Consider the following 23,873-nt stretch of genomic DNA (forward strand, 5'->3'; position numbering starts at 1 on the left):
TCCCAGCTCCAGGCCAGGATCGGGTGGGGGGTTAGGGTGGGGCTAAAATAAGCACCCCCTGCCCCCCCACATCCCCCCCAAACCTACTACCTCCACAGCCACCTGTATGGATGCAACTGGGATCCCAGCAGAGAGGGAGGGGGCCCCAACAGAACTGGAACTGGCAATGGAGGAATTTCCTAGCTATTTCCTGTATTCCTGCAGTAATGCTGTGCAAACAGTGCTGGGCCTCCAGGGAAGGGAGTGGGCTGGTGGGGTGGGGTGGGGTGATGGAGCAGCAAGATTTGTGACCTGTTGCCACAAGAAAAGGGCAACCAGTGAAGAACAAACACCATTGTAAATATAACCCATATTTATGTTGATTTATTTTCCCTTTTGTACATTGTTACAACACTGTAGATAGCCATAGTATGACATTTGAAATGTCTCTATTCCTTTGAAACTTTTGTGATTGTAATGTTTACTGTTCATTTTTTATTGTTTATTACCCTTTTGTTTACTGTCTATTCCATTTGCTTTTGCAATGTAAACATATGTTTCCCATCCCAATAATGCCCTTTGAATTGAATTGAGAACAAGAGTGAGAGCGAGAGTGAGACTAGGGCAGAGTGGGGAGACTAGGGCAGAGTGGGGAGACTAGGGCAGAGTGGGGAGACTAGGGCAGAGTGGGGAGACTAGGGCAGAGTGGGGAGACTAGGGCAGAGTGGGAAGACTAGGGCAGAGTGGGAAGACTAGGGCAGAGTGGGAAGACTAGGGCAGAGTGGGAAGACTAGGGCAGAGTGGGGAGACTAGGGCAGAGTGGGGAGACTAGGGCAGAGTGGGTAGACTAGGGCAGAGTGGGGAGACTAGGGCAGAGTGGGAAGACTAGGGCAGAGTGGGAAGACTAGGGCAGAGTGGGAAGACTAGGGCAGAGTGGGGAGACTAGGGCAGAGTGGGGAGACTAGGGCAGAGTGGGAAGACTAGGGCAGAGTGGGGCAGAGTGGGGAGACTAGGGCAGAGTGGGAAGACTAGGGCTGAGTGGGGAGACTAGGGCAGAGTGGGAAGACTAGGGCAGAGTGGGGAGACTAGGGCAGAGTGGGAAGACTAGGGCAGAGTGGGAAGACTAGGGCAGAGTGGGAAGACTAGGGCAGAGTGGGAAGACTAGGGCAGAGTGGGAAGACTAGGGCAGAGTGGGCAGACTAGGGCAGAGTGGGGAGACTAGGGCAGAGTGGGACTACCAGCTGTTTGATAATCTATCTCTCTCTCTATCAAATTCTCTGGTCTTTCTTTCTCCATCTCACTTTCTATGATCTTCCTCTCCTTTTCACTATCTCTGTCACTCTTTCTCTGGTCTTTCCCTCCATTTCTCCCTCTCTCTCCTACTTTCTCTGGTCTTCTGTAGTCATGAACAGATGCATGTTTGTTATTCAAAAAAGTGGCAGACCTCTCTAACTTTCTTCCCTCTCTTTATTACCCCCTCACCCTCCTTAACCTCTCTTCTTCCACTCTCTCTGGTCTTCCTCCGTCTTCTGCCGTCTCATGTTGGGATTCTGACAAATGGCAGACCCATTAAATCTCACTGGGTTTATTTAGGTTGTTTTAGTGTCAACAGAAGGCTTCAGCGGAGTCGTAGTTTGGTGGGAATGACTTTACCCATGAGTCCTATCAGTCCCAAAACATTTCACTCACTACCCTTCCCCTTGGCAGTTACACTTCAATGTTTGTTGAGATCTTTAAGGTGGTAGCAAAATGGCAGAAGCTACACCACTAAACTGCTTTTATCTATCCAGACATTACATATTTTTAAACATTGAATGGTTAGAGCCAAGGGGAAGTTGTAAGGAACGAATTGGCACAAGCTGATAGAGCTTGAGAAATATGACATTATTAAAATGAGGCTATGTATCTTTCACCCTCTGTAGTCTACCTCTTCTATATCTAAACAACTGTGACTAGAACTCTCTACTTTATTCTGCTTCATAAAGAACGACAAGGACGATTTACCCTTGATTTACCACCTTTATCTGTACAACAGGTTATGAGGAAGGACATACTCCTTGACCATGAGGTTTCAGTACCCCTGAAATTCCTGTTAAATCACCATGACTTCGTAAATTTCTCCCTCACTCCTCCAACCTTCTCCCTCACTCCTCCATCTTTCCAGTGGTGCAACTCCCTCCCTAACTCACATAGCATAGCTCATCCTGTACTCTAAATAAATACTGATAGTGTTGTTGTATCCATGCCGGAGACACGAATTGGCTAAGGAGTTGTCTTCTGTTTCTTTAGTTCAGTTCAGAAATGCCACTACCATACGAATTTGGACTTTGATATGAGCTTGCCACAGCAGGACTTGGCAGACAATTATACTCTAAATCACAACACTGCTCTGGTTACATGTCTAGCCCTCAAACCAGTACCACATCACCCCGATGTCTATAGTCAGAACCTCTGCTATAGGCATTTGGTTCCTTCTTACTTTACTACAAAAGCCTCTAGCAGAGGTTCTGGCTGTCCCAAACTCCTGACCTGTCATGAGTAACATAAGCTTTCAAAACACAAACCCGGTGCTCCCTTCCCCAAAAAATGGTCTTGAGTAAAAGATAAGCCCACCACCACCCAACTCCATCTCATAACCCAGGCTCCTGTGCTTCAGTATATGCCAGTGTGGCGACAGACCTGGGTTCAAATACTATTTGAAATCATTTTAAGTACTTCAGCTGGGCTTGATTTTGCTTGCCTGGTGCAATGGAACCTATAGAATAGTCACAAAAGTGCCAACCTCGCCAATCTGGCACTACAGGAAGGCTAGACTAAACACTCAAAGTATATGAAATATTATTTCAAATAGTATTTGAACCCAGGTCTGCTGAACAGTGTGCTGTCCTCTGGCTCCCTGAGGAGTGAGATGATGTTGAGCTTCTGAAACCAATTCACCTCCCTGGTTTTCAGACAGCTCTGGTTGCAAGAACAACAGAGACATCCCCCAAAAAACAGCACTCTAAAACAAGGGGGGAACAGGAGATCACGCTCGGCCACACACACACACACACACACACACACACACACACACACACACACACACACACACACACACACAGAGAGAGAGAGATAGCGAGAGAGAGAGAGAGAGAGAGAGAGAGAGCCTCAGGGGAGGAGCGGGAGCCGGGAGCTGACCCTAGCAGAACCATAGGGGAGCAGAGGTAGGTAGTATCAACACCTCTATCTTCTACCAGCAGGGAGAAGTAATTACTAATGTCTCGCACAGTAGTCAGACTAAGGGTGTTGCTGCGTGTGAGACTCCTGCAGACCTGGGATAAAAAATCGTATGAAATCAACTCAAATATTTTATATAATATATACTGTATATTAGCTGTGCTTGATTGAGCTTGCCTTATGCAATGGATCCAATGGAAAAGGGATAGGATAAAGTAATCCTTCTAACCCCCCCCCAAATTGTAAAGTGGTTATCCCACTGGCTATAGGGTAAACGCACCAATTTGTGAGTCGCTCTGGCTAAGAGCGTCTGCTAAATGACGTTAATGTGCCCTTGAGCAAGGCACTTAACCCTAATTGCTCCTGTAAGTCGCTCTGGATAAGAGCGTCTGCTAAATGACTAAAATGTAAATGTAAATGAAAAGTCCAGAAAGTGCAAACCCCGCCCACCTGGCACTCCATGCAGCCTAAAGCAAATGCTCAAAGTATTTGCAATATTTCAAATAGTATTTGGACACAGGTCTGGCTGTGAGAGACTCCTGTGTCTTCTTTTAATATTGTTCCCTTCCTGTCTGGGACTTCCTGGACCCGCTGGTCCCTCGACCTATCAGCTTCTTAAGCAAAGAGTCTCTCAACCCATTAGCTTCTTAAACAAAGAATCCCTCAACCTATTAGCTTCCCAGACAAAGAGAGACTTTGTTACAGGAGGTAACCCAATATTAAACTTCAACCTGAAGTTCATAGTTAATTAAATTAGCCAGGTGAAACTAAAACCCTTAAAATACTATTTGAGCAATATTTGGGTAAAATATTATTGTGCATATTAGAGATTCTATTTATATTCAATGTCTATTCATTTTTTGAGTCTCTCTCGCTGTCTCTCTCTCATCTCAGCTCTGACATGGCATCTCTCTCAGGTATAATTAGATCTGCTCTGCCCTCTTTCCATACACGTGCACACTTCCCGTCATATAATTAAAAGTAATTGAATGCTGGCTCAAATCTGTTGCACGTCATAGCACATAGTCACAGTGTTATGATGATGTTCAATGAGGAGTATTTTTGTTAGGTATCGTGCTCTTATTAGGGTTGCAAAATGAAACTTTCCCAAAAAAAATCCTAGGTTTTCAAGAATTTGCACTTGTAAAATTCCAGTTGTAGGATTCCAGTTGTAGGATTCCAGTTGTAGGATTCCCAGTTGTAGGATTCCAGTTGTAGGATTCCAGTTGTAGGATTCCAGTTGTAGGATTCCCAGTTGTAGGATTCCAGTTGTAGGATTCCCAGTTGTAGGATTCCAGTTGTAGGATTCCAGTTGTAGGATTCCCAGTTGTAGGATTCCAGTTGTAGGATTCCCAGTTGTAGGATTCCCAGTTGTAGGATTCCAGTTGTAGGATTCCAGTTGTAGGATTCCCAGTTGTAGGATTCCAGTTGTAGGATTCCAGTTGTAGGATTCCCAGTTGTAGGATTCCCAGTTGTAGGATTCCCAGTTGTAGGATTCCCAGTTGTAGGATTCCCAGTTGTAGGATTCCCAGTTGTAGGATTCCCAGTTGTAGGATTCCAGTTGTAGGATTCCCAGTTGTAGGATTCCCAGTTGTAGGATTCCAGTTGTAGGATTCCCAGTTGTAGGATTCCCAGTTGTAGGATTCCCAGTTGTAGGATTCCAGTTGTAGGATTCCCAGTTGTAGGATTCCAGTTGTAGGATTCCCAGTTGTAGGATTCCCAGTTGTAGGATTCCAGTTGTAGGATTCCCAGTTGTAGGATTCCAGTTGTAGGATTCCCAGTTGTAGGATTCCAGTTGTAGGATTCCAGTTGTAGGATTCCAGTTGTAGGATTCCCAGTTGTAGGATTCCCAGTTGTAGGATTCCAGTTGTAGGATTCCAGTTGTAGGATTCCCAGTTGTAGGATTCCAGTTGTAGGATTCCAGTTGTAGGATTCCCAGTTGTAGGATTCCAGTTGTAGGATTCCCAGTTGTAGGATTCCAGTTGTAGGATTCCCAGTTGTAGGATTCCAGTTGTAGGATTCCAGTTGTAGGATTCCCAGTTGTAGGATTCCAGTTGTAGGATTCCCAGTTGTAGGATTCCAGTTGTAGGATTCCCAGTTGTAGGATTCCAGTTGTAGGATTCCCAGTTGTAGGATTCCCAGTTGTAGGATTCCAGTTGTAGGATTCCAGTTGTAGGATTCCCAGTTGTAGGATTCCCAGTTGTAGGATTCCAGTTGTATGATTCCCAGTTGTAGGATTCCAGTTGTAGGATTCCCAGTTGTAGGATTCCAGTTGTAGGATTCCAGTTGTAGGATTCCCAGTTGTAGGATTCCAGTTGTAGGATTCCCAGTTGTAGGATTCCAGTTGTAGGATTCCCAGTTGTAGGATTCCAGTTGTAGGATTCCCAGTTGTAGGATTCCAGTTGTAGGATTCCCAGTTGTAGGATTCCAGTTGTAGGATTCCAGTTGTAGGATTCCCAGTTGTAGGATTCCCAGTTGTAGGATTCCAGTTGTAGGATTCCCAGTTGTAGGATTCCAGTTGTAGGATTCCCAGTTGTAGGATTCCAGTTGTAGGATTCCCAGTTGTAGGATTCCAGTTGTAGGATTCCAGTTGTAGGATTCCCAGTTGTAGGATTCCCAGTTGTAGGATTCCAGTTGTAGGATTCCCAGTTGTAGGATTCCAGTTGTAGGATTCCAGTTGTAGGATTCCCAGTTGTAGGATTCCAGTTGTAGGATTCCCAGTTGTAGGATTCCCAGTTGTAGGATTCCAGTTGTAGGATTCCCAGTTGTAGGATTCCAGTTGTAGGATTCCCAGTTGTAGGATTCCAGTTGTAGGATTCCCAGTTGTAGGATTCCAGTTGTAGGATTCCCAGTTGTAGGATTCCAGTTGTAGGATTCCAGTTGTAGGATTCCAGTTGTAGGATTCCCAGTTGTAGGATTCCAGTTGTAGGATTCCCAGTTGTAGGATTCCAGTTGTAGGATTCCCAGTTGTAGGATTCCAGTTGTAGGATTCCCAGTTGTAGGATTCCAGTTGTAGGATTCCCAGTTGTAGGATTCCAGTTGTAGGATTCCCAGTTGTAGGATTCCAGTTGTAGGATTCCCAGTTGTAGGATTCCAGTTGTAGGATTCCAGTTGTAGGATTCCCAGTTGTAGGATTCCCAGTTGTAGGATTCCAGTTGTAGGATTCCAGTTGTAGGATTCCCAGTTGTAGGATTCCAGTTGTAGGATTCCCAGTTGTAGGATTCCAGTTGTAGGATTCCCAGTTGTAGGATTCCAGTTGTAGGATTCCCAGTTGTGGGATTCCAGTTGTAGGATTCCAGTTGTAGGATTCCCAGTTGTAGGATTCCAGTTGTAGGATTCCCAGTTGTAGGATTCCAGTTGTAGGATTCCCAGTTGTAGGATTCCAGTTGTAGGATTCCCAGTTGTAGTGTTCCAGTTGTAGGATTCCAGTTGTAGGATTCCCAGTTGTAGGATTCCAGTTGTAGGATTCCCAGTTGTAGGATTCCAGTTGTAGGATTCCCAGTTGTAGGATTCCAGTTGTAGGATTCCCAGTTGTAGGATTCCAGTTGTAGGATTCCAGTTGTAGGATTCCCAGTTGTAGGATTCCAGTTGTAGGATTCCCAGTTGTAGGATTCCAGTTGTAGGATTCCCAGTTGTAGGATTCCCAGTTGTAGGATTCCAGTTGTAGGATTCCCAGTTGTAGGATTCCAGTTGTAGGATTCCCAGTTGTAGGATTCCCAGTTGTAGGATTCCAGTTGTAGGATTCCCTTTCTGCGTATTCTCTCTTGATTCCAGGAATCTTCCAACAGGGGTTTCTGAAAAACTTGGGAATGTTGGGAAAGTTTCCTGAATTTGGCAACCCTATCTCTTGTTGACATGGTTAGTCTGTCCCTAGTCAGTAGTGCATGTGACAAAGTGACAGAGGGTCAGCCAAATGAACTAACTAAACTTAGAAAAAAAACAGCTGCTACTATGTCTCTCTCTCCTCACAAAGGCTGGCTTCCTCTGTGCTCTCTTCTTTTCTCTTCTCTCCTCTCTTCACCCCTACCTTATTCTACACAACAGCCTGCACTAACAACAACAGAACAACAACCAACCTTCTGCCAGTAGTTGATATAGAAGACCTCCCTGGAGAAGTTAAAGTAAATGTTGGTGTCGTAGGCATCGTCCCCTGCGTTGGAGATGGTCACATTCAGAGAGACGTTCCTCACTCCTCCTAGGGCTAGGTGGGGACGGACGTGGAGCCTGGAGACAGGGATATAAGTTATTCATATATTATAATAGTTTATAGCGTTGGAGATGGTCATGTTCAGAGAGATGTTCCTCACTCCTCCTAGGGCTAGGTGGGGACGGATGTGAAGCCTGGAGGGAGGAATATAATAGTTACTATCTTATTTGATAGGGACAGAAACAATTAAAACATTGGGAGGGGTTCCTCACTCCTTCCAGGGCTAGGTGGGGACGGACATGGAGCCTAGCAGGATGAGGAATCAGGCATTTCAGTTGATGAACTATTTCAGTTGATGCATGCATTTCAGTTAATTAGTGCACAGTGCTGATTAACAGCATTTGTTTTCCATTCTCTGGGATCATTATGTATTGTCTCTAATTCAGTAAGGAACAAGTAGGCCCATGTATAATACTAGCCTGTCTCATGACTGCCACTGCCTCTTAATGTGTTTTTTTATATAGAGACATTACTCTGTGAGGTATAAGTTATTATCAGAACTATAGTGGCGTTATATCCGAGATATTTCACTGCACACATACAAAGAACACTGGTAATATATGACTAAGCTGTTTTACTAGTAGCAATACCACTGAACCACTGAGTAACAGTACAGACTGCCAATGATTCAAACAACAAAGACGAAAGGAAAAGACCTCCCTCACTAAATATGGAAAAAGCATGGATGGCTTCCAACGACAACGAGAGCCAATGAGGACGCATCATAGTTCCACTGACCACACCCACACCTCCTCAGTGTGTACAGCATGACGTCAGTCTGCTTTCATAGAGGAGTGGTGAGCAGTGGCCAGAAAAGAAGAAACACACACACGGGCATACACACATGCAAGTGCACACACGCACACCCACACGCGCTCACACACACACACACACACACACACACACACACGTACACGCGCTCACACACACACACACACACACAGACAGACATGATATAAACTAAGTGAGTGGCCAAACAGAGGAAACAGACTGTGTGTGTGTGTGAGTGTGTTCTTTACCCAGAAAGCAACAGTTTCCCATGGAGTCTCAGGTCAGCAGCACAGTCATCAGACAAGCAGTTCTTCTCAAACCATGTCTAGAAGAGGAAACATAACAGAGAGAGAGAGAGTGAGAGCGAGAGAGAGAGAGCGAGAGAGACAGAGTTTACATGACCCTATGATCTCACAGTTCTGGTCTGAACACGCGCGCACACACACACACACACACACACACACACACACACACACACACACACACACACAAACTAGACGGCAGTGTTGTGTTGTGGTTAATGTGGGATAAATCGACTGACTGGGCACACTGGTGAACTGCCATTGCAGCTCTGACGGTCGTGTGTATATGTGTGGCTACAGGATGGCTAGTCTCCAAGAAGAACCTCTTTTATATTATAGTTTTTTGTTTTTAGTTTCAAGACAGAAGAGCTGATGGGCAGTCAGTCATCCAGAACAGCGCTGTCCATTCGCTTGGTCTGAAGAGACTGAATTACAGTCTGTGTCCCAAATAGAACCCTATTCCCTATGTAGTGCATGGCTTTTGACTACTTTTAAGTAGTGTACTATAAAGGGAATAGGGAGAGATTTGGGATGCTGACAGACAGACAGTACAGTGCAGTTGCAGCCCATGAAACAGCCTTGAATTCTAAACAAATAGTTCTCTAAGTGTTGAAAGATGCAAAAAGTAGCTAATTCTCCACTTTTTAATGAGCACAAGTGGTGGAAATTGGAGTAAGGGGATGATTATTTAAATGTGGATGGGGGTAGAGGAGGGCAGGTGGTGGTAGAGGAGGGGTGGGTGCTAGAAAAATAAATAAATTAATCAACCTTCCAAATTCCATTCAAGGAAAGAAAACAAGGTGGTAACACCAAGTGATAACCGAAACCACCTTGTTACAACGATAATTTGAGGTTATTTCTTTGAGGTTATTTCTCGACATTCCTCTGCTGATACAGAGGAAGATGTGACTTTGCTTTCACGTACCAGGGTTAGAGGGTGGATTCCTGAAATATTCCTAAAACTTAAAGGAAATGAATCGGAACTGAATATACTGTATATTTCAATCCCTAATCGACAAGAATTTAAATTAAACTGTGATAGACTCAGCAGAAAGTATTCAGGGATTTTTCAGCATTGAAAAGTCTTGGCCACGCCCCCGCCATGCCCACCACCTAAGCTCCATTTTGATCCAGAAAAGAACCCTGGTATTGCAGCGATTTCAGGGGGTAACTCAGACCAGGACTCGAATCTGGGTCCAGCAATTGTCAACCAAACACCTTAGCCGTTACACCAAAACTCTTAGCATGGTTGCTAGGTGTTGTCACTATAGTATGTTGTGTGTGAGGATTTCAACCTATATATAGGAAACACAAAACCTGTTACCTCATTCAACCTACATATAGGTAAATCAACAACTGTAGCCTGTTACCTCATTCAACCGACATATAGGCAGTGGTGTAAAGTACTTAAGTAAAAATACTTGAAAGTACTACTTAAGTAGTTTTTTTGGGTATCTTTACTTTACTTTTACTTCATTACATCCTAAAGAAAATAATGTACTTTTTACTCCATACATTATCCCTGACACCAAAAAGTACTTGTTACATTTTGAATGCTTAGCAGGACAGGAAAATTGTTTAATTCACACATTTATCAAGTGAACATCCCTGGTCATCCATACTTCCTCTGATCTGTCACTAAACAGTCACTAAACACATGCTTGGTTTGTAAATGATGTCTGAGTGTGCTCCTGGCTATCCGTAAATGCAAATAAAAAAACAAAAGAAAATGGTGCCGTCTGGTTTGCTTAATATAAGGAATTTGAAACAATTTATACTTTTACTTTTGATACTTAAGTATATTTAAAACCAAATACTTTTAGACTTTTACTCAAGTTGTATTTTACTGGGTGACTTTCACTTGAGTCATTTTCTGTTAAGGTATCTTTACTTTTACTCAAGTATGACAATTGGGTACTTTTTCCACCACTGCATACAGGCAACACAACAACTGTAGCCTGTTACCTCATTCTTTGCTGCTATCTTGTCTCCTTTCCTCCAGCGTAGTACAGGTGTGAGAGCAGGCAGGTCTTTGTCAAGGTGTCCATCCACCACATGCTTCCCCAGGGTGTAGGCCACTTCAAAGGTGATGGCTGTGAATACGTCTTTCACGTCCTTCTGCAGAGAGACAGATAGAAACAAAATGGCTGTTCAAGCACAATGTAATCTCGGAATCCAGAACCAAATCTTGAATGCTCAGTTTGTCATGAGAAAGAGCTAAATGTTACCACCTAGAAAATAAATGCCTTTATCTTATGTTACTATCTGAACCTCTGAGTGGTTTTAAAATAGTTTCCTCCTGCTCTCTAGCAATCTCAACCCAAGCTTCAGAACTGGATCTGAGGTTCAGAAGAACACTCACGCCAACCCAAACTGTGCTGGCTCAGATATTTTCTACCCACATGATGCTTTTCTGCATGGTTCCAGCAACTATGGTGGATGCGTAACCAGAGCGGCCCAGTACAGCTCAGCTCAGTTCGACTTTGGTGTGAAGAGGGTAAATGTAATACATTTCATAATAAACACCTGGCATTGCATTGGCCTGTGCTCTACGCTATCTTTTTCACTGTGAGGCCATACGACCTGAGACAACCATAGAGAAAGTGTTTCTTTTGGCGCGGGACTCTGAATATGATCAAACCCCAACCTCATTAGAGAATACTGTTGGAAAGGGGACATGGGAAAATCACATCTTTCTCGCTTTTCTTTCATATATCTCTCCTGTCCATTACACTTCACTCACTCAGTTCTTTGAAGAGCTAGAGACTCTCTGATGGTGATGGGTTTGGCTACATGTTACGGTCTCATACTATCAACGGACCGGGAAAATACACACAAGCTGAGGCTTAACAGAAAACAAGTGTTTATCTTTGCCCATACTAGTGTCTGGCAGCTTGGAGCAAACCCCCCCTTATGTAAACACACAGATTCTCTCTCTCTCTCTCTCTCTCTCTCTCTCTCTCCGTGTCTCTCTGATTAACACATTTGCCCACACTGACATCCTCTGTGGAGGGGCGGATGTCTGCCACCTAGCAACGTGAGAGAGTTAATGGCAGGAAAGAGGAACAGTGTGGTAATGTGCAGGTCATGAATGGACAGAAACAGGCCTGGTTACAGGGTTTATTCCTCCATAGGGAGGGATACAATACTGCAGCCCACCCCTATGATCGCCATTACTCAAATTGTAAAATTCACTAAAAGGTTTTGTAGTATAGCTTACTTTGTCAAGCTTCTGGTAACGCACAGGTAGAAATATACCAAGATATGCAGTCTTCTAACTGTGTGTGTTGTGTATATGTTTAAAATACTTTACAGACAAAGTATTTTGTCTGTAATGTCTTTTTCGTTATGTGTCGGACCGCAGTAAGATTAGCTGTCGCCATTGGCGTCGGCTAATGTGGGTCCTAATAAAATCGAATCAAAAAATAACTAAATGCTTTATCTGCTTTACTGTTTGTCATTGAATAAGTTTGCTAATTATGTCATTGCACCGTATGATAAGTATTTTTGTTAAAAGTCACATTAAACACAAATATCATTGAATATATCCTGAACAAAAATATAAACGCAACATGCAACAATTTCAAAGATTTTACTGAGTTACAGTTCATATAGGAAAATCAGTCAATTTAAATAAATTCATTAAGCCCTAATCTATGGATTTCACAAGACAAATACCTTAAAAAAAAGTAGGGGCGTGGATCAGAAAACCAGTCAGTATCTGGTGTGACCCCCATTTGCCTCATGGAGCGCGACACATCTCCTTCTCATAGAGTTGATCAGGCTGTTGATTGTGGCCTGTGGAATGTTGTCCCACTCCTCTTTAATGGCTGTGCGAAGTTGCCAGATATTGGCGGGAACTGGAACACGCTGTCGTACAAATCGATCCAGAGCATCCCAAACATGCTCAATGGGTGAAATGTCTGGTGAGAATGCAGGCCATGGAAGAACTGGGACATTTTCAGCTTCCAGGAATTGTATACAGATCCTTGCGATATGTGGTGATGGCAGCGGATGAATGGCACAACAATGGGCCTCAGGATCTCGTCACGGTATCCATAAAATGCAATTGTGTTTGTTGTCCGTAGCTTATGCCTGCCCATACCATAACCCCCACAATGGGACGCAACGTTAACATCAGCAAACCACGACGCCATACACGTAGTCTGCGGTTGTGAGGCCGGTTGGACGTACTGCCAAATTCTTTAAAACGACGTTGGAGGCGGCTTATGGTAAAGAAATGAACATTCAATTCTCTGGCAACAGCTCTGGTGGACATTCCTGCAGTCACCATGCCAATTGCATTCTCCCTCAAAACTTGAGACATCTGTGGCATTGTGTTATGTGACAAAACTGCACATTTTAGAGTGTCCTTTTATTGTCCCCAGCACAAGGTGCACCTGTGTAATGATCATGTTGTTCAAATCAACTTCTTGATATGCCACACCTGTCAGGTGGATGGATTATCTTGGCAAAGAAGAAATGCTCACTAAAAGGGATGTAAACAAATTTGTGCAAAAAATCTGAGAGAATCCTTGGCATGTATTATTTCAGCTCATGAAACATTGGACCAACACTTCACATGTTGCGTTTATATATTTTTTCAGTGTATTTTGATGAGTTTGGTTCCCAACCTTCCGTATACTAAACAATGACAAGGCTCAGTAGCATGGACGGACCATAGAAATGTAATCTCATGTCAGCCGTATAAAGTATGCCCGTGAGTGTAATGTCAAATTGCCTTTGTCTGGGGGGCGTTTCCAGGTCTAACAATTCTGTTTCTATGGGATGAACACTGCCGACTGTTGACCCCTGACCTACCATCCATCATTAAACTGTCTCATGCCTCATTGGCTACAGAGAGACAGCGTTGTTGTAGTCTTTCTGCCCTGCACGGCTGGGAGGTAACATTAACATGAACAATCTCATGCTCAGTGCGTGACAAGAAGCTTGAATACTGTTTGAGAGGGGGTGACACACACGTATGCACACACAGCACACACGGACGTACGCACGCATACGCACATGTAGTCCACGAGCTGATCGTGGACTACAGAAAGGGGGGGCAGCACATCCCCATCCACATCGACGGGGCTGCAGTGGAGCGGGTCGAGAGCTTCAAGTTCCTCGGTGTCCAAATCACTAAGGACTTAAAATGGTCCTCACACGTGCACAGTCGTGAAGAAGGCGCGACAGCGCCTCTTCCCCCTCAGGAGGTTGAAAAGGTTTGGCATGGGCCCTCAAATCCTTAAAAAGTTCTACAGCTGCACCACTGAGAGCATCTTGACTGGCTGCATCACTGCTTGGTATGCCAATAGCACCGCCCTCGATCGCATGGCGCTCCATGTCATCCAGGACCTCTATATCAGGCAGTGTGAAAGGAAGGCCTGAAAAAATCATTGAAGACTCCAGCCATACAAGCCATAGATTGTTCTCTCTGCTTCTGCACGACAAGTGGTACCGGTGCATCAAGTCTGACACCAACAGGATCCTGAACAGCTTCTATCCCCAAGCTATAAGACTGCTAAATAGCTAACAAAATGGCTACACGGACTATCTGAGTTGACCCTTGTCTTTATTTACATTTTTGCACTGTCTCTATGCACCCTCACAGGACTCTACACACTGACACTCCAAAACACACACACACTTAATTTGCTCACACACACATAACACACACAAACATTTATACTGACTCTACACTCAAGCACCCACTCACATACAATGATCATATACGCTGCTGCTACTCTGTTTATCATATATCCTGATGCCTTACCTTACCTCTATACTGTACATATCTACCTCTATCACTCCAGTATCCCTGCACATTGTAAATATGGTACTGGAACTGACCCTGTATATGGTATATGCTTACTTACTTTATCGTGTTCTTCTTATTTTTATATCTTGTGTGTTTTTGTTCTACATTCAGTTATTTTTAGTATTACATTATTGATTATTGCATTGTTGGGTTTAGCTTGTAAGAAAGGCATTTCACTGTACTTGTGCAGGTGACATTACAACTTGAAACACACAGCATGGACTTATGCACGCATGCACACACACACAGTGGTCGTGTGCTGTTTGAGAGAGGGGCTGGCCTGGCAAAGTCCTTCACTCCCAGTAGTCTTTAAAGCTAAATGCTTCAAATGGCCCCTGTCCAGTGGCCTCTGAGTGAACCTACCCCCAGGGACCACTCAGCCACAGGCCAGTGTCCCTTCATTCAGCTGCAGCCCAGCACTCCAACACAAAGGACATAAATGGAGTTGTTGTTGCTAAACATTAAACATAACTAGTGTTTGTTGTGTGAACTCTTGGAATTGTAAATGCCCTTTAAGTAAGTAGGAAAATAAAAAGTTGTAGGCCCTGGTAGCCATTAGGACCTTCACTAAACAACTATGTAGACTAGTTTAGAGGGCTTTCCACTAGATCTTGTCAAACAGAGACTGTGTTATTGTGGGAGACGGAGACCGAGTCTGCGTCTCAAATGGCACCCTGTTCCTTATACAGTATAGTGCACTACTTTTGACCGGAGCCCTATAAGCCCTGGTCAAGAGTAGTGCACTATATAGGAAAAAGGTTGCCTTTTGGGACGCAAACACTTCCCAATCCCAGAGTCAGGAACAGAACTATGCCTGGCTGGACTCTGAGAAAGAGCAGCAGGTCTCACATCACTCCAGCCTCCCACCACAGCTCCTGCCCACCCCCCTCCCAGGCTCCTACCCCCTCCCAGTGCTGCTGTTAACTCCTGTATTTATAGAACACAGGAGTTCCTGAGTTCCAACTGAAACTGAGACCTACTGGGTGTTAACGGCCTGTTGCCTTTAATTGTGTGAATGGAATGGACCCACACAACAACTGGTCCTTACATACAGGTACCGGTCACAGACACACACCAACACACATACACACGAGCACACACACACACACACACACACACACACACACACACACACACACACACTGGTCACAGCGCTGCACACACACACACACACACACAAGAGACAGCATAGCAACAGGTCACTCTCTATAGTGAAAGGCTGCCATTGTATGAACCAACACTCATTTGTACAAAGACGCCTCATGGAGGGTCTGTTTCATTAAACTGTGCTCTTTCACATTGGACGGAACACAAGCACTGAGGGAGAATGTGTTTCTGTTCTTTAGAATGAGTTTCTGTTCAATAGAATATATTATTAGAATAAAAAGTTACGACAGTCATCAAGGAAAGATTCAACTCATAAATACACAGTCATAAAACAGAGAGAGAGTTTAAAGTGGAGGAGTTCATGTGACATAGTGGAGGTTCATTCACTTGTATCCCCAGAGAGATATAGAAAGGGAGAGAGAGGAAGAGAGACTAACTATTTGCACATTGTTACAACACCGTATATAGACATAATATGACATTTGAAATGTCTTTATTCTTTTGGAACTTGTGTGAGTGTAATATTTACTGTTCACTTTTTATTGTATATTTCACTTTTGTTTATCCATTTCACTTGCTTTGGCAATGTAAACATATCATTCCCATGCCAATTGAATTGAATTGAAAGAGAGAAGGCATGAGAGAGATTGAGAGAGAGAGAGAGAGAGAGAGAGAGAGAGAGAGAGAGAGAGAGAGAGAGAGAGAGAGAGAGAGAGAGAGAGAGAGAGAGAGAGAGAGAGAGAGAGAGAGAGAGAGAGAGAGAGAGAGAGAGAGAGAGAGAGAGAGAGAGAGAGAGAGAGAGAGAGAGAGAGAGAGAGAGAGAGAGAGAGAGAGAGAGAGAGAGAGAGAGAGCGAGAGAGAGAGAGAGAGAGAGAGAGAAAGAGAAAAAGAGAGCGAGAGAAAGAGAAAAAGAGAGCGAGAGAAAGAGAAAGAGAAAGATAGAAAGTGGCCGTTTGAGTGAGTGAGGGGGAGGATACATGGCCAATAAACTAGGGTCCATTTGCCCTATCTAAACATCAGGCACTACTTTGTGACTAGTTGTCATTTGGCTTTTTGTCACTTGAACTACCTTTCCTGGTCATCTGACAACTTGATCTACCATCCAGTTGTTTACGATATAGGCCAACTTACAATATATACAGAACAAAAATATAAACGCAACATGCAACAATTTCAACTATTTTCCTGAGTTACATTTCATATAAGGAAATCAGTGAATTGAAATAAATTCATTAGGCCCTTATCTATGGAATTCACATGACCGGGCAGGGGCTCCTATAACTATAAGTAATTTGACTATGTTTTATGGCATTTCGATCAACCTGGGTGCAATTCTCAGGCAGTATAGCATTGTCTTGCATTTCTTTTCGTTTTCAGTTTGATAACACTGGACAAAAGGACTACTTTGGATACTAACAATTTGCTACTCTTTACTGTATTATGTTTACCCACACAGGCACAGCAGCCTAAACCCGGGAACTTAGCAGCAACAGGCTCTGATCTCTCACACACATGCATATCTGATCAGCAAGATGGCAGTGCCCCAAGCCTCCCCTTCATGTTCTCACTCTCTCCGTCACAGTGGGTGCGGGGAGGATGATCTCTCTCTCTCTCTCTCTCACTCACTCTCACTCTCTCACTAAGGGAATTGCATGTTTGTGTTGATATATTATCTTATCTGGCTTCGTCTTCCCATTGCCTCCAAGAGGAGTGAGGCAAGAGTCAGACCATTCCTGACCTGACCCAGGCCAGTCTTAAGTTCTTTACCAGAAATATACTACTGGCCAGACCTGGGTTCAAATACTATTTTAAATATTGTAAGTACTGTCAGCGTTTCCTTTAGCCTGCCTCATTATGCCAGATGGGAGGGGTTTGCACTATTTTCAACATTTCTATTGGTTCCATCAGCCAGGCAAGCTCAATCAAGCCAAACTATACTATTTTAAATGATTTCAAATAGTATTTGAACCCAGGTCTGCTACAGGTTACTGGTCAGGCTAGGACAGGCTTCAGCTGGTGTCAATCCTCATATGGGACCAATACAATAGAGTCTCTAAAGGAAAGGACATGACTGGTGTGGATGCTTGAAGGGATAATAGTGTGGTAGTGGTGGACGAGGAGGACGAGGAGGAGAAGGGGATGCTACTCTTCTCAAAATGGAAGTCTAACCTACGAGTGAAGCAGGCTTTTATCATTACTTCTCAATACTGCTAAATAGATTGACAATAATCATACCATTCAACATCAGCCACCGAACATTTCTTCCTTCCAGAAATTAGTTTGAATGCGAGTACCTTTTTAATGTTAAAAGTTATATTAGGCACCAGCCTTGGCACAGACCCTTACTCTACCCTTCTACTTCAGTAGACTCAGCCAGGAGAGAATAGCTGAGTCTACTCTGGCATGGTGTTAGAAGAATTAGAGGTGGAAACATTTCTCAGATCACTCTCCAGGTTTACGCACCAACTTGAACCCCATAATAATTAACGGACAGGTTCTCATTCCTGATGCATGACTGTGTACAGAAGCACTTTGTTATCACCAAACAAATCATACTGACAGAAAACGGATTTTTCACTGGATAGATGCCATGCCAACATACACACACACACACACTCCTGTCGAAATGCGATGCCATCTCGTTTTAGCTGGTATTTCCAGTGCTTATCTTTACAGCTGTTAGGTTTAATGTACTTACATGACTTTTATGGCTAATTACCCTAGTGTACATAATGGCTAATATTACTGTACATGACAGGTCATCTTTTACATGATAAGAAAAGTAACATACTCCATACTCATAGATCAATAGTTGAAATGAAAATAAACAGTTTCTCTCAAGTTGATATGCACGTTTCTCCTCCTTTCAAACCACTGGACCTGTGGGTCTGTGATAACAAGGAGCATTCTGGCCCAGAAGACCTCTTAAAGAGAAATATAAGACAAGTTCTGACCTCTACTTGATGTTAAATATAATGGGTGCTGCTGTAACTGTTTTACCATAGCAAGATAAACATTACAAAACACTGTCCCAAATGGCACCCTATTCCCTACAGATGTAGGATCTTAATTTGATCACTCTTCTGTTGCTGAGAATTTACAAACTTGTAGTGTATTTGAGGTTTAAAAAGGCTTCTAAAGTTTGTAATTTCCACTTTAAAATGTCTGACTTGATTTGCTCTAATGAAAAATGTATCAACCCCTACAAAAAATGTACATGCATAATAATCCACATTTCCTGTTGCTGCAGGATTCTTTTCCTGCTGTAGCAAACTGGCTGAAATTAAGATCCTACACCTGTATCCAGTGAACTTCTTTTGACCAGAGCCCTATTGGCCCTGGTCAGAAGTACTGCACTCTATAGGGAATAGGGTACCATTTGGGACCTATCCTCTGCCTGGCTGAAGGGGATTTGTCAACATTGGAAGTGAGCACTTTAGAGCAGGGTTTCTTAAACTATGGGTCGGGACCCAAAGTGGGCCCTGGTCATGTGAGAGGAGGGTCGTGAGTTATGAGAATACATCTATAATCACACAATTGTAAGGAGGAGGATTTGGATCACGGGAGGACGGTCAATGTTTCATTTGGGTATCGAACTGAAAAGGTTTCAAGAAAAAAAAAATGGTTAATTGAAACCCAGATGTTTTAGGCTTAGTTATAGTCAAACAGGTCAATTCTGGTCTTCATTTTGACAGTCGTTGCAAAAGTGATATATTTTTGTAGTAAATCTAGCTCTTTTTGCCCCTAGCGGTTCAACTACCATTGAAATCGTGATGTAGAGGCATTTTGAGAAGGTACCTCTACATCATCTCAAGGGAGGGGTTCGGTATGAAATATACTCCCTTCTAGATGTGCTGGGTGGTACCGCCTCAAGGCTTACTATAAAAGCAGGTGATAGCGCCTTATTTCCCAATGGTCTTGGTAAGTGGAGTGTGCCAATATACTGTATTTTGCATGATGCTTCCTTGAATAGACTACTGACGTTACACAAAATTCAAAAGGCAGTAAGGCACAATTAGGTTGCATATGACCAAATTCAACATTTTTGCTTACTGTTTCATACACATGTTTTTACGAAGCAAAAGAACATGTAGGCTATGAGGATTATACGTTTTATATTTATACATCCATCGAAACAAGCAATAGATGACAACGGTAGTCATGTCAAGTTATTGTCTTTTTCCCAACTACTATGACTGATTGGTGCCGCAGTCTGCTAAAATATTTGGCTCATAATCAATGGTTGTGAGTTCTAATCCCACATGGGGTAAATCATTTTTTTCTTCAAATCCTTTATTTACAATATTCATCCCGTGCCCACACATTTCTAATTAGGAAAAGTGAAAGCTTACCTGTGAGAGGGGTCTCCCTGGTAGTAGTTGTAGGTTTTTATACAGTACCCAAGACCAATCTGAGTTAATTTGACCATTGGAAAAAGAGCTACTGCGTAAATATTGTAATGCGGGTTGGATTGAATTGAGTCCCTCATCTTTATTTTCAAGGTGATGATTGCACTTTACTTCCCAATACAATACCATAATAATTGTGAGTCCACATTTCACATTTTATTTTGCGCCCAATGGAGGATTGGAATTTACACTGCAAGTGGCAATAGATGTCAGGAACTCGGCACCTTACCATGTTAACTGTCCAGGGCGGCAGGTAGCTTGGTGGTTAAGAGCGTTGTGCCAGTAACCGAAAGGTCGCTGGTTCTAATCCCCGAGCCGACTAGGTGAAAAATCTGTCGATGTGCCCTTGAGCAAGGCACTTAACCCTAATTGCTCCTGTAAATGACTAAAATATAAATGTATTTGCTCGCAATGCACATAATTATATTATCAGAGGGTGACAGTGGACTTCCGGTAAATATGCTTTAGTGAAAAAGTGTTGGGATCAGGTACAACTATGTTTACCCACCTCCAAAATGAATATTTATGAGCAATTCCCCCCACCCACAACTTCTCACCTGAATGCATTTTTTGTATTTTTATGTGAAGGGGTTGAGAGTTACCCTTTAAGAACCCCTGCTTTAGAGGAATATCACTTCAACAGCAGGAAACATGTACCATATGTGTGTGTGTGTGTGTGTGTGTATGTGTGTGTTCAACAGGAAACGTGAACCATCTGTGAAGTTGTGTTGTCCCAGGAGGCTAGTCCAGCATGCAGAACTATCTACCTCCCACTCTTGACACAACAACACACAACATTCTGTCACAACACACACACACACACACACAAACGTATGCATGAAAGTACGCATGCAAACTCCTTTCGAAATCCGAACTTCCTAAAGCAGCATAGAAAGCCTCCCCCCACAAACATTGCGCATCACTAAGTAACCTACCTAACACTACCCTCCCTAAAGCAACACATAGACTGCGTCCCAAATGGCATCCTATTCCCTAGTGCACTACTTTCGGTCAAAAGTAGTGCACCATGTAGGGAATAGTGTGTCATTTGGGACGCAACCATACAATAGTCCCTGATGGGAACCACTGCTGTGATGAGTCCAGGGGCTGTATGTATCAAGCATCTCAGGGTAGGTGTGCTGATCTATGATCATATCCCCGCTGTCCATGTAATCATATTAAATATGATCAAAAAGGCAAAACTGATCCTAAATCAGCACTCCTTCTGTGGGATGTTTTTTGAATACGGGTCCTGAAGTTCACATGCTCACATACAGTACATGACCTTTATGCTTATGGGCATAAGAGAATAGGAGAGGGAATGGTTTAATTGCTTTCTGAAACAATGGCAGTATGTGTGTCTGTGTGTGTGCATGTAAACACACATTACAGTAAACGTTTATGAGCTCAGCACACATCACGTAAAAGGCATTCAGGACCTGACCCTGAGACAGTTAAAATACAGCTGGGATTCATAAAGACACACACACACACACACACACACACACACACACAGGTTTTTGCTTCAAACACACTAAAACCATCACTGTTTTTACTATTTGTACATTCTGTCAACAAATGAAGAGCTTTGGATATCCATGCCAATGTAGATATCTAACTATAAGGTTGTAAAAGGAGTGAAAACATTCAACAGACAGTGAGCCTCGAGAACAAACCAACTACAAAGGAATAGCTCAACACAGCTGTACATCTTCACCAACACACAAAACACGTAACACACATAAACAGTTCCATAACACTGTAGGCTGCGCAGTTAACATTTACTACAGATGTAGGATGTTAATTTGATCACCCTTTTGTTGCTGAGATTTTTCCTGCTCAGCAGTGTATTCGAGGTTTAAAAAGGCTTCTAAGGTTGAACATTTCCACTTTAAAATGTCAGACTTGATTTGTGTTAATGAAAAATGCATCAACCCCTGCAAAAAATGACAATTTACAATAATCCACGTAATAATTCACATTTCCGATACCAGACTCGCCGGAGAAGATGGCTGCCGTTTTACAGCCCTCTAACCAATTGTACTATTATGTGTGTTTTTTCTCGTTATTTGTAATTTATTCTGTACGTAATGTTTCTGCTACTGTCTCTTATGACCAAAAAGAGTTTCTGGATATCAGGACAGCGATTACTCACCTCGTATTGGACAAAGATTTTTTTCTTCAACGAGTCGGATGCGAAGGATATCCTACAGACACCCAACAAGGCCCAAATCCCCGTCATTCGCATGAGAAAGAGACAGAGATATCATGGACGTAGGTCGGGGTGCCTTGTAAGGATCCGACGGCGAGCGAGTAAACTGCCTCTTCAATCAATCCTATTAGCCAATGTTCAATATTTGAAAATAAATTGGACGACCTAATATTAAGGCTATCCTACCAACAGGACATTAAAAACTGTAATATCTTATGTTTCACCAAGTCGTGGCTGAACGACAACATGGATAACATACAGCTGGCGGGATATACGCTACATCGGCAGGATAGAACGGCTGACTCCGGTAAGGCAAGGGGTGGCGGTCTGTGTATATTTGTAAACAACAGCTGGTGCATAAAATCTAATACGAAGGAGGTCTCAAGGTTTTGCTCGCCTGAGGTAGAGTATCTCATGATAAGCTATAGATCACACTTTTTACCAAGAGAGTTTTCTTCTATATTTTTCGTAGCTGTCTATTTACCACCACAAACCGATGCTGGCACTAAGATTGCACTCAATGAGCTGTATAAGGCAATAAGTAAACAGGAAAACACTCATCCAGAGGTAGCACTCCTAGTGGCCGGGGACTTCAATGCAGGGAAACTAAAATCCGTTCTACCTAATTTTTACTAGCTTGTTAAATGTGCAACCAGAGGGGAAAAAAAACTCTAGACCACCTTTACTCCACATACAGAGACGCATACAAAGCTCTCCCTTGCCCTTTATTTGGCAAATCTGACCATAACTCTATCCTCCTGATTCCTGCTTATAAGCAAAAACTGAAGCAGGAAGCACCAGTGACTCGGTTAATAAGGAAGTGGTCAGATGACGCAGATGCTAAGCTACAGGACTGTTTTGCTAGCACAGACTTCAATATGGTCTGGGATTCTTCCGATAGCATTGAGGAGTACACCACATCAGTCACTGGCTTCATCAATAAGTGCATCGATGACATCGTCCCCACAGTGACCGTACGTACATACCCCAACCAGAAGCCATTGATTACAGGCAACATCTGAACTGAGCTAAAGGGTAGAGCTGCCGCTTTCAAGGAGCGGGACTCTAACCCGGACACTTATAAGAAATCCCGCTATGCCCTCCGACGAACCATCAAACAGGCAAAGAGTCAATACAGGACAAAGATTGAATTGTACTACACCGGCTCTGATGCTTGTCGGATGTGGAAGGTCTTGAAAACTATTACAGACTACAAAGGGAAGCACAGCCGCGAGCTGCCCAGTGACACAAGCCTACCAGACGAGCTAAATCACTTCTATGCTCGCTTCGAGGCAAGCAACACTGAAGCATGCATGTGAGCATCAGCTGTTCCGGATGACTATGACTAAGACTTTTAAGCAGGTCAACATTCACAAGGCCGCAGGGCAGACGGATTACCAGGACGTGTACTCCGAGCATGCGCTGACCAACTGGCAAGTGTCTTCACTGACATTTTCAACATGTCCCTGACTGAGTCTGTAATACCAACATGTTTCAAGCAGACCACCATAGTCCCTGTGCCCAAGAACACTAAGATAACCTGCCTAAATTACTACTGACCCGTAGCACTCACGTCTGTAGCCATGAAGTGCTTTGGAAGGCTGGTCATGGCTCACATCAACACCATTATCCCAGAGACCCTAGACCCACTCCAATTTGCATACCGCCCCAGCAGATCCACAGATGATGCAATCTCCATTGCACTCCACACTGCGCTTTCCCACCTGGACAAGAGGAACACCTACGTGAGAATGCTATTCATTGACTACAGCTCAGTGTTCAACACCATAGTGCCCTCAAAGCTCATCACTCAGCTAAGGACCATGGGACTAAACACCCCCCTCTGCAA

At 43.4% G+C, this 23,873-nt stretch overlaps 1 protein-coding gene across 1 annotated transcript in view; it reads right to left on the reverse strand.

Moving 5' to 3' along the window:
- The window catches only part of LOC121547672 (integrin alpha-9-like), a 124,163-nt gene that overhangs the window by 27,773 nt on the left and 72,517 nt on the right, over positions 1 to 23,873 (reverse strand). Inside the window, exons 16-18 of the mRNA XM_041859049.2 lie at positions 10,441 to 10,593; positions 8,422 to 8,498; positions 7,272 to 7,419 (exon numbers count right to left, since the gene is read on the reverse strand). Of these exons, the coding sequence (XP_041714983.1) occupies positions 7,272 to 7,419; positions 8,422 to 8,498; positions 10,441 to 10,593 (378 nt within the window). The remainder of the gene's footprint in view (positions 1 to 7,271; positions 7,420 to 8,421; positions 8,499 to 10,440; positions 10,594 to 23,873) is intronic.

This window comes from Coregonus clupeaformis, chromosome 31, assembly GCF_020615455.1.
Source record: "Coregonus clupeaformis isolate EN_2021a chromosome 31, ASM2061545v1, whole genome shotgun sequence".
Taxonomy (NCBI): Eukaryota; Metazoa; Chordata; class Actinopteri; order Salmoniformes; family Salmonidae; genus Coregonus; species Coregonus clupeaformis.